At 40.8% G+C, this 23,421-nt stretch overlaps 1 protein-coding gene across 1 annotated transcript; it reads left to right on the forward strand.

The window, feature by feature from the left end:
- The first annotated feature begins 4,050 nt into the window (after positions 1 to 4,050).
- LOC117505365 lies at positions 4,051 to 15,835 on the forward strand. The gene is made up of 4 exons (XM_034165009.1): positions 4,051 to 4,367; positions 4,586 to 4,671; positions 11,868 to 12,649; positions 15,813 to 15,835. Exons 2-4 carry the CDS (start codon positions 4,610 to 4,612, stop codon positions 15,833 to 15,835), a joined length of 867 nt encoding a protein of 288 aa, XP_034020900.1. The 5' UTR covers positions 4,051 to 4,367; positions 4,586 to 4,609.
- Positions 15,836 to 23,421: the final 7,586 nt, after the last annotated feature.

Raw genomic sequence — 23,421 nt, forward strand, 5'->3', positions numbered from 1 at the left:
TACAAAAGGAAAGGAAAGGAAGGATTTTGGTCACATGTTGCTGTGGAATTGTCTTGTGTATCAGTTTTTTGTTACTGTTGAGTTTGTGTGCCAAATAAATTCATTCATTCATTCATTCATTCATTCATAATAATATAAATGAATAAATAAGGATCAAAGCTACCATGAGTCATCGACTTCTTTAAAAAATTAGTGTGTGATTATTAATTCAAATCTTGAATATATCCAGAAAAAGTAAATACTGCACAATAAAAATCACCAGTGTTAAATTAACACCCACGATGCACATGTGGTCCCACTCTGGGTCAGAATAGGACCATATGGACACTGTCAGTGTGAATTTAACACTGGTGATTTTGCTGTGTGTGTGTGTGTGTGTGTGTGTGTGTTAAACTCATCTTTTACTTTTGCTGCAAAGAACCTGGAAAAACATGAAACAGAAGACAAGATGGGAAAAAAGAAAGGAAAAAAGATTATACCTCTCATATAAAAACTTTTATTTTCCTGTTTGTTTTTCTACTGTTTTCCTCACATTTCAAAATTCCAAAAAGTTCTTTTTTTGGGGGGGGGGGATTAAGTTCATTAAAGAAAAGAAGAAAACGAGATTTGACATTTATTTTGTCAATAAAATTACATATTACATATTGTCAACTGAGCTGTTGTCGTTAAAACTCTACTTTGAGGAATCTTTTGGCTGCAGCTAACAGTACGCTAGCTAGCTAACTAGCTGGAGCTACAGCAGCTGGCTGCTAGGATGCCATGTCATGACTTTATTCAAATATAGCAAACACCTGTGGTTACAAGTCCAAACAAAAACATTTTTATTGATATTCGGGTCACTTGTGAGTGTGTCGGTGAAAGTCATTTTGAGCCTCTTGCGACTAATATGATACCATGGAGACACACACACCACAAATTACTATTAGTGTGCCTATTGCATTAATTTAGTGTGACCATAGGACCTTATTTGTGGCTGGAACAGCGGTGAAATTGACCCCGGATTGCTCGAACTAAAGACCAGAACTCCACCAGGTCAGCCAAAGGGGAATTCCCTGTTAGGCAAGTGAGCAGGAATAGCTTTTCAATCCTAACTTCACCTTATCACATATCTCCCCACCATTTTTGACTTCATCCCAAAGTCACAGGTGCATTTATACATATTCTGTGTCTACCCACATCCTGCTGACAATGCCAATTGTGACCGGAGGACCTTTGTGGCCGGGACGGCCGAGGGGTTGACCCCGAACGGCTCGAACTAAAGACCAGAAGTCTACCACGTCAGCCAAAAGGGAATTCCCCGTTAGCCAAGCTAGCGGGAACATCTTTTCAATCTGGACTTCATCTTACTACATAGCCAACTGTGACCGGAGGACCTTTGTGTCCAGGACAGTGGTGGGATCGAACCCCTGACTGCTCGAACTAAAGATCAGAACTCTACCAGGTATTCCCTGTTAGGCAAGCTTGCGTGAACATCTTTTCAATCCAGACTTCACATTACTACAGGGGAATTCCCCATTAGCCAAGCTAGCAGGAACATCTTTTCAATCCAGGCTTCACATTACTACAGGTGCATTTAAGCATGTTCTGTGACGACCCACATCCTGCCGACAACGCCAGTTGTCACCGGAGGACCTTTATGGCTGAGATGGTGGTGGGATCGAACCCCCTGACTGCTCAAAACTAAAGATCAGAACTCTACCAGGTCAGCCAAAGGGGAATTCCCCGTTAGCCAAGCGAGTGTGTATATCTTTTCAATCAGGACCCAGGACCTTCATCCTGCTACAAATGTGAACAAACAACACAGAGAAGAGGAGAAAGTGGAAGAAGAGAGAGCAAGATGCTGACCAGCTGAAGCTTGTAGCAGCAACCATGTGTAGGTGCTGTCAGAAACAGTGCGTGTCAAGACTGGGCCTGTATAATTCTTCTCCACATCCACTATTCTGTCCAGGAAAAGATCAAGAGATAATCATCCTTGTTGGATGGAGGCTGAAAAAGGATCTGTGCCTTCTTCAGGTTAATGTGAAGGCCAAGTTTGGTCCAGGCTTTGTCCAAGGTTTCAAGTTAACATATCCTGATAGGTTACTGTAGAATACGACCTCGAGGTACTTGAACTCCTCAACTTGAGGCAATAACTTATCCCTGATTCAGAGGGAACAATACACCATTTTCCAAAAGAGGACCATGGTCTTACATTAGGAGGTGCTGATTCTCATCCCAGTCGCTTCACACTCTGCCTCAAACATGCTCAGTGTGGATCGGAGGTCACAAGAAGCCAGTAGAACCACATCATCTGCAAAATGCAGAGATGCAACTCTGAGGACACCAAACTGGACACCCTCCAATCCCTGATTAGTAAGTCCCTTCGGCTGCTCCCTTGTTTGCACTTGGGGTCGCCACAGCAAATCCAAGGTGGATCTGCATGTTGAATTGGCACAGGTTTTCTCCTTACGCCGGATGCCCTTCCTGACGCAACTCCACATTACATGGAGAAATGTGGCAGGGGTGGGATTTGAACCCGGAACCTTCTGCACTCAATCCAAGCGCATTAACCACTTGGCCACCAATCCCTGATTATGCCTTGAAATTCTGTCCTTGAACATTATAAACAGGACTGGTGACAAGAGGCAGCTGTGGTGGAATCCAACACCCACCGGAAACAGGTTTGATGTAGTAACAAGAATGTGGAAACAGCTCCTTCCTACTTTGGTCATATAGATACCAGATCACTTGCCTGACAACCGGCCAGGCTATGAATTGGTGCAGATACTGTACTCCATCTTGGAGTGAGATTTCCCCACTCCTAAATGACCAATAGGAGAGCAGCGCCCGCGCCACACCCCCAAACTGGCCAAAAGTGAGGGTGACCAACGCTGACGTCAGTGTCTCGGCAATCACAGGCGAGGAAAGAGAGGCCAGTATCTGGGCTAATTCAGGGCCAGTTGTCGGGCTACCAGATTGCATGTTGCAGTGGTTCCGGTACCCCATACTGCAGCAGCGCCCCCCACAGGAAACCTCGAAGAACCTGGTCATATGCTTTTTTTCAAGTCCACAAAAAAACATGGAGACTGCAAAAAAATAAAAAAATAATTACCAATGAAAAAAAAAAAAGAAATAAAATAAAATACATTAAATATAGCACATATACAAGGAAAAATTATTCAATTTTGGAAACAATTCTTTGCCTGGTTGAGGAGGGGTACCTCCTTTAAAGAGGATAATTTTCAAAATTTTAATACAGAGAAGCTTGAATTCATTTTCTTACCAAAACTGCATAAAAACATTTAAATGGTACTGGAGTAAATATTTTTAATTGACGCTGTAGCAGGTAGGCACTGGTGATGCAACAGATAAAATCTGACCAATCGCGGCAGTATGTGGTGGCTTAGTGGTTAGCACTGTTGCCTCACAGCAAGAGGGCCTGGGATCGATTCCGACCTGTGGCCTTTCTGTGTGGAGTTTGCAGGTTCTCCAAGTGTTCACGCGGCTTCTCTCCTGGTGCGCCGGCTTCCTCCCACATACAAAGACATGCAGGTTAGGTGGATTAGGGGAAAAAATGTCCAGGTCTCCCTTGTAAAAAAGATCTCAATCTCTGTGTTAAAGAAAGGTTACATTAAATTAATAATCACCTGCCAGTCGAGGAGACAGTGGCAGAAAGAATCCAGCAGAGGGAGACAAAGCACAATCTCTTTATCAGGCTTCCAAATACGAAGAGAGGGAAAGAGTCCGGTTCAGGAAGAGCAGGAGATTCCTACATGGTATTCCTAAAGAAATTTTGGATTTGGGTCTGGGACCCCTTGGAGCCTGATAGAAGATTTAAGACAGCAATTGAGAAACCCAAGTCGAACTGAGCAGTGAGAGTTCAAGGATGAATAGAAGCGAAGATATGTGTTTGATAACCTCAACAGAAGGATGAGATTACGTGAAACCACAGTAACCATTCATTATGTTGGCAAGATAGCCATGAACTGTTTCCATCATGCTCGTGCACGCCAGTCCTGTAGGTGGCGGTAATGCTGCGTTACGTTGCCAATAAACACAGAAGAAGAAGCATAGCAGCAGTACGCTAGCTAGTTAGCTGCTGGGCACAATATTGAACATCATGATATTAACTGATGTTGTCATGAAGTTAACTGATATTAACTTCACGCTGCAAACGTCTAATATGCGTCCTAAAGAGCTACAGGACAGCAAAAGCCGACAGTGAACCGGAAGAAGATGAAAAACAGGAGCGAGCGCTCAAAAGTCATCAGCGGCTAATTGCTAATCGCAGAGCACCGAGAAGAAATTATTGGATTTACAAGAAGAGAAGAAACGAGTGAAAGTGTTGGATGCTGTTTTCAAGCCTGAAGTTCGCTGATACTGAGCAGGTTTGTTCACTAAACTCTATTTCAGACCAAGTCCACCACATTAAATTTCATATTGGGCTCGGCGCGGTGCACTCTGGGACAGTTTGGGGTCAAACAAAGCGAGATGTCGGTCTACTCGAACGTTGTTGTATGTCCTCACTGTGATCTTCGGGTATGATTTAGTACTTAAGTCATAAAACTCTAATGAATCTAACCATTGTACTCATTTGTCATGCCAGTGTGTGCCTGACCCTTAGAGTGGAATGGGTGGTGCTGACCGATGTGCAGTTTATAAGTGCAAAAACGATCGACGGTATAAGGACAGGTGAGCGATATTATAATATTACTATACTACATCTAGTCTATAAACGTAATGGTATTACTACTACTAATGTTATGACGGCAGTGGTCAGAGGGGACTGTTGTCTCATAAATATGACACTATCATGGTTTTACCCTTTTCGTTGAAATTTATGGTAACCAGATGATTCATAGACACGGACCATTTATAGACAAAATAAAGACGATTCAAAGACACAAGGTGCAAAATTCATAGACAAAAAAGACCATTCATAGACAGACTTACTGAATAAAGTTATACTTCTGAGAGATCACACCTGTGTTATAACTTATATCTATTGTTATGTTTTATATAGAAATATAATTTATTCATTAGTCAGTATTTTGTTTATATATATAAATATTTATTTATAGCCTAATCATATATTGTCTCTTCAAATTACTAAAATAGTTGACTTTACTGCCACTATCTTCCCTCTCTATCATATATTAGTGTGTGTGTGTGTACGTATGTACAGTCACTTGCCCACTTCCGGATCACTGCTGTTTAATTGCTGCGCGCATTTATCTCCAACGCGAAAATTTGCCGGTTGTGGGTCACTGAAGCAAGAGCCTCGTGTCAGTACTTGTGAGCCATGTGTACTTTGGGGGTCATCTCAACATCACGAATGGGCATGAATGTGGGAGCTTTTAGTTTTTAATTCGGGAGAAATCTCACCTCCACACATTTAAAACCCTCCTTTGCTCTCCATCTCACAATATAATGTGCGAAATGATAGCAAGTTGGGGCATCTTGTGCTATCCTGACCCACTTCATTGAGTTAAAAGCTTAGGGGGAGATGTCAAAATCCAAGAATGTTTATTACCACAGATTTTATTTTATCTTCATTTATTAAGGAATGCCACTCAATTTGAGTAAACACTTCATTTTTTGCTCGTAAAAATGTATAACAGTGCCTTTTGAAACTAAGTAAATTGTCATTTAACAAGTATAATTTATATCATTTTGTGATCAAAACACATTCTTGGACACATTGTGTATCAGTTCTGCATTCGAAGGGCTCCAGCCAGATGCCAGGAATGAACCTAGAGTGACACAGAGTGTTGTGATCCAGAACCGGCAAAGTGATCCATTTCCGGCAAATATTTGCACCACACATAATGTGGCTTCACACTTTAAGTAGAAGGGCTACCCCATCCAGACTTCTTCAGCTAGATAACATCCAAATACCCAATACAACAATACCCAATTAAAGGATATTCAGTTTCATTATGGCTCCGTATAGCGGGACTTTAAAAAAGGTGATCCAGAACTGGGCAACTGACTGTATGTATATGTATAATGTGTGTTTACAGTGTTTGCAAAATACCTGTCTACAGTCTAAGCTATATCAGAATATTCTGTTACTGTTAATGCCAATATGAATATTAAAACATGACAAACCATTTGTCCTGTATCATAGCTACATGTAAGACGTTTGCAGAAGAAAAAAAAAGCGTGAAAATCACTTTAGTATTCAGAGTTACAATGGGTTAAATGCGCTGCCATGGAATATCCCTGAATCACCTGCCAGAAACCAGTCCACAATCTTCACCTGTGACAGTGCTGCATTTTAATAAATAATTAATGATTCTTCATATTCAGTTCAATTCAATTTATTTATATAGCGCCAAATCACAACAAACGGTCTAAGTCTATAGCAGCATAACTAAGGGATAGTTCAGGGTCACCTGATCCAGCCCTAACTATAAGCTTTAGCTAAAAGGAAAGTTTTAAGCCTAATCTTAAAAGTAGAGAGGGTGTCTGTCTCCCTGATCTGAATTGGGAGCTGGTTCCACAGGAGAGGAGCCTGAAAGCTGAAGGCTCTGCCTCCCATTCTACTCTTACAAACCCTAGGAACTACAAGTAAGCCTGCAGTCTGAGAGCGAAGCGCTCTATTGGGGTGATATGGTACTATGAGGTCCCTAAGATAAGATGGGACCTGATTATTCAAAACCTTATAAGTAAGAAGAAGAATTTTAAATTCTATTCTAGAATTAACAGGAAGCCAATGAAGAGAAGCCAATATGGGTGAGATATGCTCTCTCCTTCTAGTCCCTGTCAGTACTCTAGCTGCAGCATTTTGAATTAACTGAAGGCTTTTCAGGGAACTTTTAGGACAACCTGATAATAATGAATTACAATAGTCCAGCCTAGAGGAAATAAATGCATGAATTAGTTTTTCAGCATCACTCTGAGACAAGACCTTTCTAATTTTAGAGATATTGCGCAAATGCAAAAAAGCAGTCCTACATATTTGTTTAATATGCGCATTGAATGACATATCCTGATCAAAAATGACTCCAAGATTTCTCACAGTATTACTAGAGGTCAGGGTAATGCCATCCAGAGTAAGGATCTGGTTAGACACCATGTTTCTAAGATTTGTGGGGCCAAGTACAATAACTTCAGTTTTATCTGAGTTTAAAAGCAGGAAATTAGAGGTCATCCATGTCTTTATGTCTGTAAGACAATCCTGCAGTTTAGCTAATTGGTGTGTGTCCTCTGGCTTCATGGATAGATAAAGCTGGGTATCATCTGCGTAACAATGAAAATTTAAGCAATACCGTCTAATAATACTGCCTAAGGGAAGCATATATAAAGTGAATAAAATTGGTCCTAGCACAGAACCTTGTGGAACTCCATAATTAACTTTAGTCTGTGAAGAAGATTCCCCATTTACATGAACAAATTGTAATCTATTAGACAAATATGATTCAAACCACCGCAGCGCAGTGCCTTTAATACCTATGGCATGCTCTAATCTCTGTAATAAAATTTTATGGTCAACAGTATCAAAAGCAGCACTGAGGTCTAACAGAACAAGCACAGAGATGAGTCCACTGTCCGAGGCCATAAGAAGATCATTTGTAACCTTCACTAATGCTGTTTCTGTACTATGATGAATTCTAAAACCTGACTGAAACTCTTCAAATAGACCATTCCTCTGCAGATGATCAGTTAGCTGTTTTACAACTACCCTTTCAAGAATTTTTGAGAGAAAAGGAAGGTTGGAGATTGGCCTATAATTAGCTAAGATAGCTGGGTCAAGTGATGGCTTTTTAAGTAATGGTTTAATTACTGCCACCTTAAAAGCCTGTGGTACATAGCCAACTAACAAAGATAGATTGATCATATTTAAGATCGAAGCATTAAATAATGGTAGGGCTTCCTTGAGCAGCCTGGTAGGAATGGGGTCTAATAAACATGTTGATGGTTTGGATGAAGTAACGAATGACAATAACTCAGACAGAACAATCGGAGAGAAAGAGTCTAACCAAATACCGGCATCACTGAAAGCAGCCAAAGATAACGATACGTCTTTGGGATGGTTATGAGTAATTTTTTCTCTAATAGTTAAAATTTTGTTAGCAAAGAAAGTCATGAAGTCATTACTAGTTAAAGTTAATGGAATACTCAGCTCAATAGAGCTCTGACTCTTTGTCAGCCTGGCTACAGTGCTGAAAAGAAACCTGGGGTTGTTCTTATTTTCTTCAATTAGTGATGAGTAGTAAGATGTCCTAGCTTTACGGAGGGCTTTTTTTTATAGAGCAACAGACTCTTTTTCCAGGCTAAGTGAAGATCTTCTAAATTAGTGAGACGCCATTTCCTCTCCAACTTACGGGTTATCTGCTTTAAGCTACGAGTTTGTGAGTTATACCACGGAGTCAGACACTTCTGATTTAAAGCTCTCTTTTTCAGAGGAGCTACAGCATCCAAAGTTGTCTTCAATGAGGATGTAAAACTATTGACGAGATACTCTATCTCACTTACAGAGTTTAGGTAGCTACTCTGCACTGTGTTGTTATATGGCATTAGAGAACATAAAGAAGGAATCATATCCTTAAACCTAGTTACAGCGCTTTCTGAAAGACTTCTAGTGTAATGAAACTTATTCCCTACTGCTGGGTAGTCCATCAGAGTAAATGTAAATGTTATTAAGAAATGATCAGACAGAAGGGAGTTTTCAGGGAATACTGTTAAGTCTTCTATTTCCATACCATAAGTCAGAACAAGATCTAAGATATGATTAAAGTGGTGGGTGGACTCATTTACTTTTTGAGCAAAGCCAATAGAGTCTAATAATAGATTAAATGCAGTGTTGAGGCTGTCATTCTCAGCATCTGTGTGGATGTTAAAATCGGCCACTATAATTATCTTATCTGAGCTAAGCACTAAGTCAGACAAAAGGTCTGAAAATTCACAGAGAAACTCACAGTAACGACCGGGTGGACGATAGATAATAACAAATAAAACTGGTTTTTTGGGACTTCCAATTTGGATGGACAAGACTAAGAGACAAGCTTTCAAATGAATTAAAGCTCTGTCTGGGTTTTTGATTAATTAATAAGCTGGAATGGAAGATTGCTGCTAATCCTCCGCCCCGGCCCGTGCTACGAGCATTCTGACAGTTAGTGTGACTCGGGGGTGTTGACTCATTTAAAATAACATATTCATCCTGCTGTAACCAGGTTTCTGTTAGGCAGAATAAATCAATATGTTGATCAATTATTATATCATTTACCAACAGGGACTTAGAAGAGAGAGACCTAATGTTTAATAGACCACATTTAACTGTTTTAGTCTGTGGTGCAGTTGAAGGTGCTATATTATTTTTTCTTTTTGAATTTTTATGCTTAAATAGATTTTTGCTGGTTATTGGTAGTCTGGGAGCAGGCACCGTCTCTACGGGGATGGGGTAATGAGGGGATGGCAGGGGGAGAGAAGCTGCAGAGAGGTGTGTAAGACTACAACTCTGCTTCCTGGTCCCAACCCTGGATAGTCACAGTTTGGAGGATTTAAGAAAATTGGCCAGATTTCTAGAAATGAGAGCTGCTCCATCCAAAGTGGGATGGATGCCGTCTCTCCTAACAAGACCAGGTTTTCCCCAGAAGCTTTGCCAATTATCTATGAAGCCCACCTCATTTTTTGGACACCACTCAGACAGCCAGCAATTCAAGGAGAACATGCGGCTAAACATGTCACTCCCGGTCCGATTGGGGAGGGGCCCAGAGAAAACTACAGAGTCCGACATTGTTTTTGCAAAGTTACACACCGATTTAATGTTAATTTTAGTGACCTCCGATTGGCGTAACCGGGTGTCATTACTGCCGACGTGAATTACAATCTTACCAAATTTACGCTTAGCCTTAGCCAGCAGTTTCAAATTTCCTTCAATGTCACCTGCTCTGGCCCCCGGAAGACAATTGACTATGGTTGCTGGTGTCGCTAACTTCACATTTCTCAAAACAGAGTCGCCAATAACCAGAGTTTGATCCTCGGCGGGTGTGTCATCGAGTGGGGAAAAACGGTTAGAAATGTGAACAGGTTGGCGGTGTACACGGGGCTTCTGTTTAGGGCTACGCTTCCTCCTCACAGTCACCCAGTCAGCCTGCTTTCCCGGCTGCTCGGGATCTGCCAGGGGGGAACTAACGGCGGCTAAGCTACCTTGGTCCGCACCGACTACAGGGGCCTGGCTAGCTGTAGAATTTTCCACGGTGCGGAGCCGAGTCTCCAATTCGCCCAGCCTGGCCTCCAAAGCTACGAATAAGCTACACTTATTACAAGTACCGTTACTGCTAAAGGAGGCCGAGGAATAACTAAACATTTCACACCCAGAGCAGAAAAGTGCGGGAGAGACGGGAGAAGCCGCCATGCTAAATCGGCTAAGAGCTAGTAGCTACGCTAAGCTAGCGGATTCCTAAAAACACGCAAAGTGAATAATGTGTAAATAATTTAGAGGTGATTCAGCAGAAGGAGTGCTTTAGTTAAGGCACGTAAAGATTACACTGGGAAACAAATCGTAATCTAGATAACTAGATCAATCTAACTGCGCAGATTAAACAGCTAACAGATACAGAAAAACACCGCTGTGCTCCGGAACAGGAAGTGATACAATACCGCAGTGAGAGCCAACCACCAGTAGAGGCAAGCCCATATGTCTATGAATGGTCCTTGTTTTGTCTATGAGTAGTCCTTGTCTGTGAATTTTTTTTTTTTTTTTGTCTATGAATGGTCCGAAAACCAACATTTACTGGTAAAATTTGCTTAGTTTAGTATCTACATCAGGCCTCAGGAGTTTGGTTCAAGGAGATAGTAGTTCCAGAAAAAGTGATGTTCGAGTATCGTCTGATGTTGGATGAAGACATGGTGCACATGATATAAATTTGTGGACCTAGGCTTGGTTCAGTTGTTGAAGAATGGGTTAGCAATAAGTGAATATATGTTATTATCAATCTTAAATGAATTAATCCTATTAGAATAGACCTATACATCTGATATAATGTAAGACATAGATAACACATGAACCTGGAAGTAGAGGTCGACACAGGTGTGTCTAACTGCTGCCCTCAAGTCATATAGATGTAAGAATTATTTAAACAGGTGCAATATTGCACAATGACAGAGTGTCTTATACAGTATTCCTGTAACATAATATTTTCTTAATAACAATGTGACTAATTTATGGGGGATGGCTCTTTCAGTCCTTTCAGGTTCTGACTCGGGCAAATACTAATGGTTTAGGATCCGCAAGTCGGGAGCTTTCAGACCCAGAAAATTGATTGATTTGGACCCAACTTGAGAATGTTCTTGGACCCGTGAGGAACACTCGCAACAGTTGGTGCTATCAAGGAAGAAATGGATGTTTTTAAAAGAGTGGTGTTAACAAAGGCATATAAGTAGAATGAAAATGTTTGGTCCAAATGAGAATAGCAGTAAAAATGAGAAACGTAGCACTGATCCACTGAAAGCTTAGGTGAACAAACAAATAAATTAAAAATTGAATGTATTCAACATAAACAAAGTTGTACAACTTTCAATTGCATATAGCCTGAGAGATAGTGTAATTAGCATGTTCTTCACATTTACTCTGATCCGCTGAGGGTAAACTGAAATATTATTATCCCGTGGTAAAGTAGGAATTAAGCGCTTGCCAAGTATGGGTGTATAAATTACCTGACATCTTTTAGCTTTAGATCTGAAAACTTCAAGTTGGATCCGAAATGGTAAATTTTCAGAGTCCAAAACCACCCTTCATGCAAGTCCAAAACCGGTGATATTTGTCCATGTCCCAAACTGAAAAGGACCAAAAGCGCCCATAACACAATTTTTTTTAAACATGTCTGACCTATGTTAATCTGAGCTAAGATTTTGAAATTTATGTTTGTATTTCTTTTCAGATTAGTTATCAAGGATCATGTTCATGAACTTAAGTGGCACTCATGTCCTGTCAAGTGGCGTCCTTTGTGGTTGCGGTTGATTAACCGGAGTGACCTAAAGGTGCTATCAGACCACACAAGAGTTTGTAGCAACCATTTCTTCTTGGGTCGTCCATCTGGAGTGAATCCGCATCCCAGCATGTACCTAAAGGGCTATGAAGGAAAACCAAGCCACATGGAGAATGTGGATGTTCAAGAGCTAATGAAGAACATGAACTTCGAAGAAGCAACTGAAGCAGACTATGGGAAAACCAGGCAGGCTCAGTTAAAAAGAAAACCTGAGCCAAACAGAACCACAAGAAGAAAGGAGACTGTTGTTGCTCTTGCAGAACATGACTATGTTGCAGTTCCAAGTACATCCCAAATGGGCACATCACATTTGGGGGAGACTTTGGGTTACGTGTTGGATGATGAAGTACCATCATCACACGATGAGACAGTAACAGCATCATACTGTGTGAAAGACATACAAGAAGAGCATGCTTATGACTGTACAACAAAATCCTTCTGTGACACGAACATTGACAAGTTAAGCGAGGAGAGAGAAGCCGCCCTGCAGACGCAGAAAGAGCTCTTTGATAAACAAATTGCCTCATCATCTCAGGGTGTTTCCCAGCAACTTCATGGGAAGTATTCCATCAAATCAGTCGAGCACTCTGATGCCCTGATGCTTTTCCATTCCGGCGTGAACAACTGTGGTGTTTTCCAGTACATCTGTGAACTAGCTGAAACAAAAGTTGCACGTATGCAGTATTATAAAGGGGCAAATTCAAGTTTGACAAATAGAAATAGAAGGAAATTTGGCACGATAAGAGTAGATTCAGTTAGATTACATGCAGTCGAGTGCAGATGGCTTCAATGAGAATCCCTCATAGGAATGCCAGATGGTATATCTTAGCCTTACAGATGCCACACCCTCCTAGCAGGGGCCCTCATTAATAGTTGCAGTACAGGCTTGAGGTCTGTTGCTGATCTAGATCTAGGGGTAATTTAAAACATAGTGGTTTTTTTGAAGATGAATTTGGGTAGTAAAACATACTATATATATATATAAATAGCCAAGTGGCCACTGTGTATATGTGTGTGTGCGCGCGTGTGTGTGTGTGTGTGTGTGTGTGTGTGTGTGTGTGTATCACACAGAAACTGGGGAGAGCTGACGTTGTTTGGTATGCTTATGTATTTTGGGTCAAGGATGAATGCTGTGAAAACGAAAAGATGATAGGACAAATATTTGTGGAGAAACTTGCAATTTTAGCTAACCAGTAAACAATGGACGTTGTGCTCCAATGCACCATGGGATTTTGGGGTTTGGAGGTTTTAAATGTTATTATTGTGGTTCATGTTAGTTTAACAGTGTTGTTAGTGTTATTGATTTATTGTTTTTTGTAGTTTATTGTTAAAGTAACACGAACCACAATAACATTTAAAACCCCTAATTCCCATGGTGCATTGCAGCACAATGTCTATTGTTTATTGGTTAGATAAAACTGCTTGACCCAAAATACGTAAGTATGCCAAATGGCAAATGTCAGCTCTCCCCGGTTTTTGCATGATCAAAGCCATACACACACGCACACAGAGGCCACTTGGCTATTATAATCTCAATAATAATAATTTTAAAAACACTACCCAATCTAGAGCCCGTGGATCTCCACGGGCAACATGCCAGTATGTACATAAAATTATAACGTAAGCATTCTGCTAGCATCTAGAGTCTCTCACCCATCTAGGGTAGAGAAGCTTGAATCTTCGACTGGACTGGGTTGCTTGACGCAAGTACGTTTTGCTTCAAATCGCAGAAGCTTCCTCAGCTAAAATTCTTGCTCTGGTAGTCTGACTTCTGTTTTGACCCTTGTAGAGAAAAACAAACAGAAGCCACAAAAGCTGGAGTTTTAAATCTATCCATACCCCTCCTACCGAGAGGCAGACTGCTATTGGCTAGTGACTAAACAATTGCTTTAATTAACACCTATTGTGCTCTAGTTAGCACTCTCCTAATGACAGGGTAGCTGTCCCTCCTAACGATGGGATTGACGGCTCTCCTGGGACTCTCCTTAGCCGTCAGGAGGAAGCTTCTGCGATTTGAAGCGAAACATCCTCGCGTCAAGCAACCCAGTCTAGTCGAAGATTCAAGCTTCTCTACTATGGAAATCACCTGGACAACTGAGAGCCTTCACAGAAACCCATCTAGGGTGTCCATGGACCATCCCACCATCCAACAGCAGTTTTTTTTCAGTTTCGGACACTTCCTGCTTGTATTCTGTGACCGGTTTGCTGGGAATCAATTCCAGCAGACATGCTGCGTTACGATGCTTTAATCAAAATGTCTTTCCTGGCACTGGAAGTGGGAACACCTCGGGCTGATAAGTACTTCTTCAAGGCCTCAACTATCCAGGAAACAAAATCAGGCGCAGTTGGGTTGGTCTCTTCTATTGCAGCATCCATATTTTCGGCAATACTAATCAATAAAATAGCATATTTCCGGAAAATATAGAGTACATTGGGATCATTGATCTTCCATGTTGTCTGGTTGAGGTGTTTGTCCCCAAAGGGTCCCAGAGTGCATCGCGCCAAATCCAATATGGCTGTATGTGTGTAACGGCTTATTCAGGTTTTATTTCGCCCACACACAGTAAATACACATTAAAATGATGTTTTCTTATGATTAATGATTCAAATACATAATAAGACTACTCCAGAATCCAAAAATGTTGAGATGGTAATGAATATGCAAGTTAAAAATAACCCACAGTTTTGATCTCTTGTATTTACCTACACTTTGTTTGCAGACAGTATAAACCCAAAGTACTTCCTTTTGATCAACGTAATTTCATTTATTAATGCACATCCATTTTTGCATTTCAGGCCTGCAACACATTTCACAAAAAATATGATTTTTTGTGGGGGGGTCCAAAAGCAGTATCCACGAAAGGTGTATTATTGAAGTGTTAATTATATTTATTTATTATTGAAATGTTTAAAAATAATATTTCTCCAAGAAAGACTGGAAGGGATTTGGGGAAAAGAATATCATTTTTGAGCATCAAATTTCATGGACTGAATAGGGATTCCACCAATTGACAAGGGGGCTTCAAATTTTTTCACCTCATCGATTCGCAGGGACTCAAAATTACCAGACCCTTAATAAAACCCTCTGTCACGCTCTGCACACTGTCCTCAGCAACCAGAGGAGCCTCTTCAGCCATAGACTGCTCCTTCACAAGTACAGGACCAACAGACTGAAAAACTCCTTTGTCCCTCAGGCCATCAGACTGTACAACTCCTCACTCAGGGGGAGGAGGAGCAACAGGAAGACAGGGGATGGGAATGAGAGGAATAGTAGTAACCAGTAAACCAGTATTGATCAGTGTATCTGGTATTTATATTTGCAAACTGTTTGTCTTTTTTACTTTCAATACTTGTGCTGCTATACAATGCTGCTGGAACCTCAATTTCCCTGATGGAGTCTTCCCAAGGGATCAATAAAGTTTAATCTAATCACAATGTTACTGATGAAATAGCTGCAGTCAGGTTACTCAACTGTCACCGTGTTGGTTGCTTGGGTCAACTCATCCACATGCAGCTGTTGTCCTTAGGTGAGCAGGGTGATCATCAAGGTGAGGGCAATCTCAACCTTCTTATTTCTGTGAACTTTATTATAAATACCTATAAATATAACCAACAACCCGACCAATGTATGTCATACAGCCTTCACTTGGATTGGCAGCTGCCGTGTCACATCACATCACACAGCATTTGCATAAAATAGACTTTTCACATACTTTGGCTCCACCTAGCTGTCGGCATGATGACCACTTGTCCCCTCTGTGGTGTCAGATTGGTGCCAAAACCACTCACAGGGATAAAACATGCATTCAGGCGTATTATATTATTTCACTCGTGTAGATATCAACTGCGAGCGCACTTAGAGGAAACTGTTCCTCGAGTGAGGAAAAAGGTGCTGTGAGCAGGGAGGAACATGTGATCAGCACTCCCACCCCACCCTCTCGAAGTTGTTGTTTTTTTTTTTCTTAATATATTTTTTCTTCTCAACTTTCTTTTTTGTCCTTTCAAGGCCTAACTATGTCACCTTTAAATTAAGGCAGTTGTATTAGTGCAGCGGATAACTGAAAAAATGCTTCAAATGGTGATGCAAGCACCAAATTTGGCACACGTACTCCTTAGGCATTACTCCTTTAAAAATGAACTTTCAATAGGCGGCCAAGTAGGGGTCAGTTGAAGAATTACACAGGGGTCAAAATTAAAAGATGCTCCAATCATATTGAAAGGTATTCCATATTATTTGTCTATCATAAAGATTCCAAAAATGTATAGTTTGGACTATCTGTGAATGAATGTTCTGGAGTTATGGGGTAAAAACAGCAAGAATGGTGATAAAAGGCAATTTCAATTTGTACAGGGGCCAAAGGTTAAAGTTACTCCAATTTTGGTGAAAAGTGATGCGAATTATTAGTTGAGTGAATATGGTTTTAAAAAGGAATAGTTTGCATCATGTGTCATGCTTAGTTATCATGTTACAGGGTAGCACGTCACATGTCATAGAATCCAATGGATGCAAACATTGTTTAACCTTTACTTTGCAAATCAAGCACGCAACACAGTCAAAACTATTCCATTTATTAATCCTATTAGCTCAACCAGTAATTTGTACCACTTACCAAAATTGGAGCAACTTTAACCTTTGACCCCTGTACAAACTGAAATTGACCTTTCTCTGTGTTTTTGCTGTTTTTACCCCATAACTCCAGAACATTCAGTCACAGACAGTCCATACTATACCTTTTTGTAATCTTTACGATCAGACAAATAATATGGAATACCTTTCAATATGATTGGAGTGTTTTTAAATTTTGTGTAATTCTTTAATTGACCCTTTCTTGGCCACCTATTGAAAGTTCATGTGGCCACTCTGCATTTTTTAAAAGCATATAATTTATAATAATAATTATAATTTAATTTATATAGCGCTAAATCACAAGTAATCGCCTCAAGGTGCTTCGCAAGCATTTAAAAGCAGAATAAAATGAAATAAGATTAAAATACAATAAAAAATTTAACCATAAAAAAGTAAAATAAATAAAACGAATAAAAAAAGAGACACAATAAAATACTAATGATAAAACAGGGAGAACAGATGTGTCTTCAACCTGGCTTTAAAAGTCTCCACAGAGTCCGACTGTCATATTTGTGCAGGCAGATCATTCAACAGAGCTGGAGCTGGTGATAAAAAAGCTCTGTAACCCGCTGACCTTTTCTTCACCCTCGGGACAAAAAATAGTCCTGCACCCTGTGAACGCAGAGCCCTTGCCGGCACATAGGACTCAACCAGGCCGGCCAGATAGGGGGGTGCCAGTCCGTGTACAATTTTATAGGCCAATAGTAATACCTTAAAATCCGATCTCAAGGAGACCGGAAGCCAGTGAAGGGATTCCAGAACCTGCTTTGTGTCAGAAGTCTGGCAGCAGCATTTTGAACCAGCTGAAGACCCCTGATGCTGGACTGTGGTAAACCAGAAAACAAAGCATTACAATAGTCCAATCTAGAAGAGACAAATGCATGAATCAGAGTCTCAGCATCAGCCATAGACAGGATGGGACGAATCTTTGCTATATTTCTTAAATGAAAGTAAGCAGTCCTTGTAATGTCCCTAATGTGGAGGTCAAAGGACAGCATAGGATCAAAAATTACCCCAAGGTTCCTCACTTTGTCAGTATGATGTATAACACATGAACCTAGGCTAAGCGCCAGCTGATCAAATTAATGCCGATGTCTTGCTGGACCAAGAACCATCATTTCAGTCTTATCAGAGTTCAAAAGTAGAAAGTTGCTAGACATCCAACTTATCACTGCTGCGAGACAGTCCTGTAAAGATTTTATGTGGACAGGATTTCCAGCAGCTATTGGCATATACAACTGAGTATCATCAGCATAGCAATGAAAAGCAACCCCAAAACGCTGCAAAATGTTCCCAAGGGGTGCCATATACAGGGAAAAAAGCAGCGGACCCAGAACGGATCCCTGCGGAACCCCGAACTTCATGCCCTTAAAGTCAGAGGTAGTGTCGTTGCACAAAACACAGTGGGAACGACCAGACAAATAAGATGTCAGCCACGCAAGAGCAGTTCCAGTAATCCCGAAAGAGTTTTCTAGCCTATCAAGTAGAATATGATGATCAACTGTGTCAAACGCAGCACTGAGATCCAACAGCACCAATACTGTAGTAGTATCCGAGTCCATTGCTCGCAGAAGATCATTAACTACTTTAATAAGTGCTGTTTCTGTGGAGTGATGTTTTCTAAAAGCAGACTGCAGTGGCTCAAAAAGGTCATTCTCAGTAACATAGTTCACAAGCTGCCGTGAAACCACCTTTTCCAGAATTTTAGAGCAGAATGATAGATTTGATATCGACCTATAATTTTTCAATACACCAGGATCAAGATTAGATTTCTTGAGTAGTGGTTTAACCACGGCAGATTTAAAACAATTTGGAACAGATCCAGAGTTTAAAGAAAGGTTAACAATTTCCAGCACAGTCGGCCCAAGAATGGGCCAAGGATCCTTAAACAATTTTGTTGGTATAGGATCAAATAAACAGGTTGTGCTTCTAGTAGACATCACGAGTTTCATCAGCACACCTTGTGAGATAGTGTTAAATTCCGTGAATCTAGGTAGCACCTCAGTAATAGCATAATGTCTAAGGAGTATGTGTGCCAAATTTGGTGCTTGCATCACCATTTGAAGGATCCGTCAGTAAATATTCACTTATCTGCTGCACTATATAGAGTGGAGGGAAAAACAGCAGCCAAAAAATGTTGAGGCAAATGTGTGGGAATGATTTTGGTTACTTTATCTAATGATATATGATCAAAATGTTACTACATAGAAGTTTTGCTCTTTTGTCAGCGTAGCGGACAAAATCGGAACAAAGCCAGTCGTGAAACTCTCCGGTGACTCTCAGCACAATAGTACTATAACATGATGAATTCAGGCCTCACACACACTCACAGATTTATCTTTATAATTTTTATCCATTTAAATTCTTCCTTGCAGACATGAAACAGCTGTTGGTGTGTAAAGAAGACGTTCTTCCCAAGCAGCGGGAATGGAATCTGAATCTGAACCAAATGGTTTCGGAGCTTCCAAACATTAAAAAGGAACAGGAAGACATTTGGGTGAGCCTGGAGGGAAAGCGGCATCATGGGTAAGGGGAGGCTGATCTCACTAAGTTCCCTTTTTTTGTTGTTGTCTCTGTGAAGAGCGAAGATGAAGAAAAACCACAGACATCACAGCTTCATCAGCACCAAATAGATGAGAGCACACAAGCGGAGCTTCTTGCCGGTGATTCAGCTGAACAAAGAACAGTGAAAATAGAAGCTGATGGAGACAACCGTGGATCACAACCAGACAGCAGTCATTTACAGCCAGATACTGATGGTAAGACTGAAAGTTCTGAAAATGTTCCCAGCTGACTGTATCAAATTTGAGTGTTTCTCCTTCCTGGCGGGCCACCAGGCTAACGGGCCAGAAATGTGTTGTCAATAATGGCAACAACAAAAAAATGTGGCCAGTTAACCAGTTGTGTACTGCACACTTTCCCCCTGAAGCACTCTCTCACTAATCATGCTGTTTTCAGAGATTCTTAATGTGGTCTGAGTGATGGATGGTTTGTGGGACGGCAAGTCTGCCATTTGGTGACGACCTCCAGGCCTGAAAAACGTATTGGGAAAACACAACATTACTTTGTATTTTAAGTAAATAATGTCATTAGTATTCCATTTAACAGTGTGCAGAGCTGCAGCATTATATCTTGTTTTAGTTTTCAGATATTGTGACTTTGATTTTACCGGTTTGGGGGGAGGTGAGTGCTGAAGAATGATTCAAACATGTCAGATGAATCAAATTCTGGTATTTATTTCTCATATTGAAGTGCTATCTTGGTAACTCTGGTAAGTATTTCTCTCAAAGAAATTAAACATATGTAGCATTAGAAAGAAAAAAAATAATAATTATGTGCCCATATTTCAAATGCATAATACCTCAGCCACATGGGGTGTGGAACCTGTACGTTCTGAGTGCCCGTCCCAAGCCTGGATAAATGAGGAGGGTAGAAGGAGGCAGGGCATTAACCTTAAAGTTTGTTAAATCTCAGCCTCATAAGGTGTGTAGCCAGTACAGAGTGCCGGTGTCGCCGGCGAACAATCCCCTCTAAAAATCGGTCCGCCCTGGTTGCACTGCACATGCGTCATTTCTGAGCATCGGCAGCGATTCACCGATTATCACCTCATTTCTCCTTCAAACTGCACTCCAGTCATCATCTGTTTCAGCGACAGATATCTGAAGCTTTTGGACAACAATGATTTCCACATAAATTCAGCATTATTTCATAATAAAAGGTGGGACACAGATCAGAGCGCCACAGCAGAACGTCCAAGTCTGATGTGCTGCTGCGTATACGTCATTTCTGTGACATATGCGATTTTTGTGATTTTTGTGCTACACAAATGAAATAAAATTAATTGAATAAATTGAGGTTAAATGAGTGTCTGACAGGGTGATGAATGTGAAGTTGGAAATTGAAGGGGTGATGATGAATATCATCAGTGCATATGCCACACAGGTACGTGTGCAGTGTAAGGTGAAAACAAGTGGCAAATGCTAAGGAAAAGGCATATATTGACCTGTACAAGAAGTTGAATAGTAAGGAAGGAGAACAGGACTTGTACAGATTGGCCAGACAAAGGGTCAAAGTATGTGCAGCAGCAGGTTAGGGTGGTAAAAGATGTAGATGGCAGTGTGCTGATGAGTGAGGAGAGTGTGTTGAGACGATGGTGGGAATATTTGGAGAAGGCTGGATGATGTGGAGAGAGTAAATCAGGAAGTGCAAGAGATTAGTAAGAATGAAGTGAGGGCAGCTATGAAGAGGATGAAGAGTGGAAAGGCGGTTGGTCCAGATGACATTCCAGTGGAGGCATGGAAATGTCTTGGAGAGATGCCAGTGGAGTTTCTAACCAGATTGTATAATAAAATCTTGGATGAAGTAAGGATGAAGTGAGAGGATGCCTGGGGAGTGGAGTCAAGTGTGCTGGTTCCTATTTTTAAGAACAAGGGTGATGGGCAGACCTGTAGTAACTATAGAGGCATAAAGTTGATCAGCCACAGCATGACGTTATAAGAAAGAGTAGTAGAAGCTAGGTTTAGAAAACAGGTGAAGCTCTGTGAGCAGCAGTATGGTTTCATGCCAAAACAAAGAGCACTACAGATGCAATGTTTGCTCTGAGAATACTGAGGGAGAAGTATAGAGAAGGCCAGAAGGAGTTTCATTGTGTATTTGTGGATTTAGAGAAAGTTTACAAGCGAGCAGAGTGTGTTGAGAAGGTAGAAGAGTTGTTGTATGAGGAAGTCTGGAGTTGCAGAGAAGTTTGTGAGGGTTATGCAGGACATGTACCAAGATAGTGTGACAGCAATGAGATGCACAGATCATCTCTGAGCCCTTTCTTGTTCACAGTGTTGATGGATGATGAGATCAGACAGGAGTCTCCATGGAATATGATGTTTGCAGATGACATTGTGATCTGTAGTCAGAGACGAGAGCAAGTTGAGTCTAGTCTGGAGAGGTGGAGATATGCTCTGGAGAGAAGTGGATTGAACGTTAGTAGGCGCAAGACTGAGTACATGTGTGTGAATGGGAGGGAGCCCAGTTGAATAATGCAGTTACAAGGAGTAGAAGTGGTGAAAGTACATGAGTTTAAATACTTGGGGTCAACTGGTAATGGAGAGTGTGGTAGAGAGGTGAAGACTAGGGTGGTCCAAAAAAAATTTTTTTTTAAATCTCTTGTTCTCACCCCATCAATGTGTGATGACTTAGGTGAAAAGTCACCTCAATTTTTTTCTTCAAAATCTAAACATATTTAGAGGTAGCACACTTAGCTTAGATATTTACCAAAATGGTATATTTTGCTAAACGCATGTGGACTTCTGGTGCAGTTATAATTCCACAAATCCTTTGATAAAATTACTTCATAGCTCTTTAAATGTCATATGTGAGAATAACCCACAATACAAAAGTTTTGATCACAGTATTTTAGGGATATTATAAGAACAGCAGGAGAACGTTTCCTGGTTTTTGTCTCTCTGAACTTGAGCTACCATGTCGTCTGCATCTGCCACCAGAAAGAAAAAGCAGTTGTATCTGATTGGCTCTTGTGACCAGGAAATAAGAGGCAACAAGCTTCCATCTACTGGACAGGTTTTGAAAGTATTTTTCTTCCATCATGGAGAAATGAAGAAAACAGTACGAGATGCATGCACTGCAGCAATTGAAACAGCTCTTCCATTCTGGGAAAGAGCACGTATTCCAGTCGGGGCAAAGCATCACCTCATAACAAAGGTAGAGAAACTGTTCAGAAAATGGAAAACACTCAAGAAGACAAAGAATAGAAAAAACAAGAAACAAGAACTAGATGAAACAGACTTCACAGAAAATTTAGATGACCTTTTCGACATGGCAAATCAGGATGCTCTGCAAATCATAAAGATAGAAGAAGATCGCCAGTTTCTAATTGCTCAAAGGGAAAAAGGTAGAAAGGGATGTATGGCTGGTATTGATATGCGACAGAAACTATTAGATGAGAAAAGAGAAAAGAGAGTAGCAGCTGCAGAAAATTGTAAAAGAAAAATGGAAGAACCAGGTCCATCAGATGCTAACTTTAGCGACTTGAGTGATGATTCTGACGGGTCAGGTCTGTCTGATTCAGAAAAAGAATTTGTAGCTGAAAGTACTCCTGTGTCTAGTGCATCAAAGAAAAGAAAGACCAAAAACATGACTCCAGGACTGGCTGCTGCATTCGATCGTACTAAAGTGTTTGACAGAAATGCAGTCTTTCTACTTGCTGAAACAACAGCAAGTTTAGGTCATGATGGCACAGAATACAATATCAGTCGTTCTACTGTCCGTCGTAAGCGTATGAAGATGAGATCAGATTTCTCAAAGGAGATTCAAGAGAAATTTTCTACTGATACACCATTAGTAGTGCACTGGAATGGAAAGCTGTTGGAAGACCTCACAGGAAAGGAACATGTTGACCGTCTACCAATTGTTGTTTCTGGAGAAGGGATAAGTCAACTGCTTAGTGTGGCAAAGTTGACATCTGGGACAGGAGAAAAAACAGCTGAAGCTGTTGCAAGTGCCCTGCAAGAATGGAACATTGTAGATCAGGTGAAAGCTATGTGCTTTGACACAACAGCTTCCAACACTGGCCAATATTCAGGTGCTTGTGTTCTACTCCAAAACAAGCTGAATAAAGAGCTGCTTCAACTGCCATGCAGGCACCATATTATGGAGCTGGTTCTATGCAGTGCTTTTGAAACAGTCATGGGGAAAAGTAGTGGTCCAGATGTGCGTCTTTTCAAACGATTTCAAGATTCATGGCCAAGTATTGACCTAAGTGCCTATGAAGATGGTCTGTCTGATGATTATGTGAAAACCCACATAGCT

This window comes from Thalassophryne amazonica, chromosome 23 (genome assembly GCF_902500255.1).
Source record: "Thalassophryne amazonica chromosome 23, fThaAma1.1, whole genome shotgun sequence".
Taxonomy (NCBI): Eukaryota; Metazoa; Chordata; class Actinopteri; order Batrachoidiformes; family Batrachoididae; genus Thalassophryne; species Thalassophryne amazonica.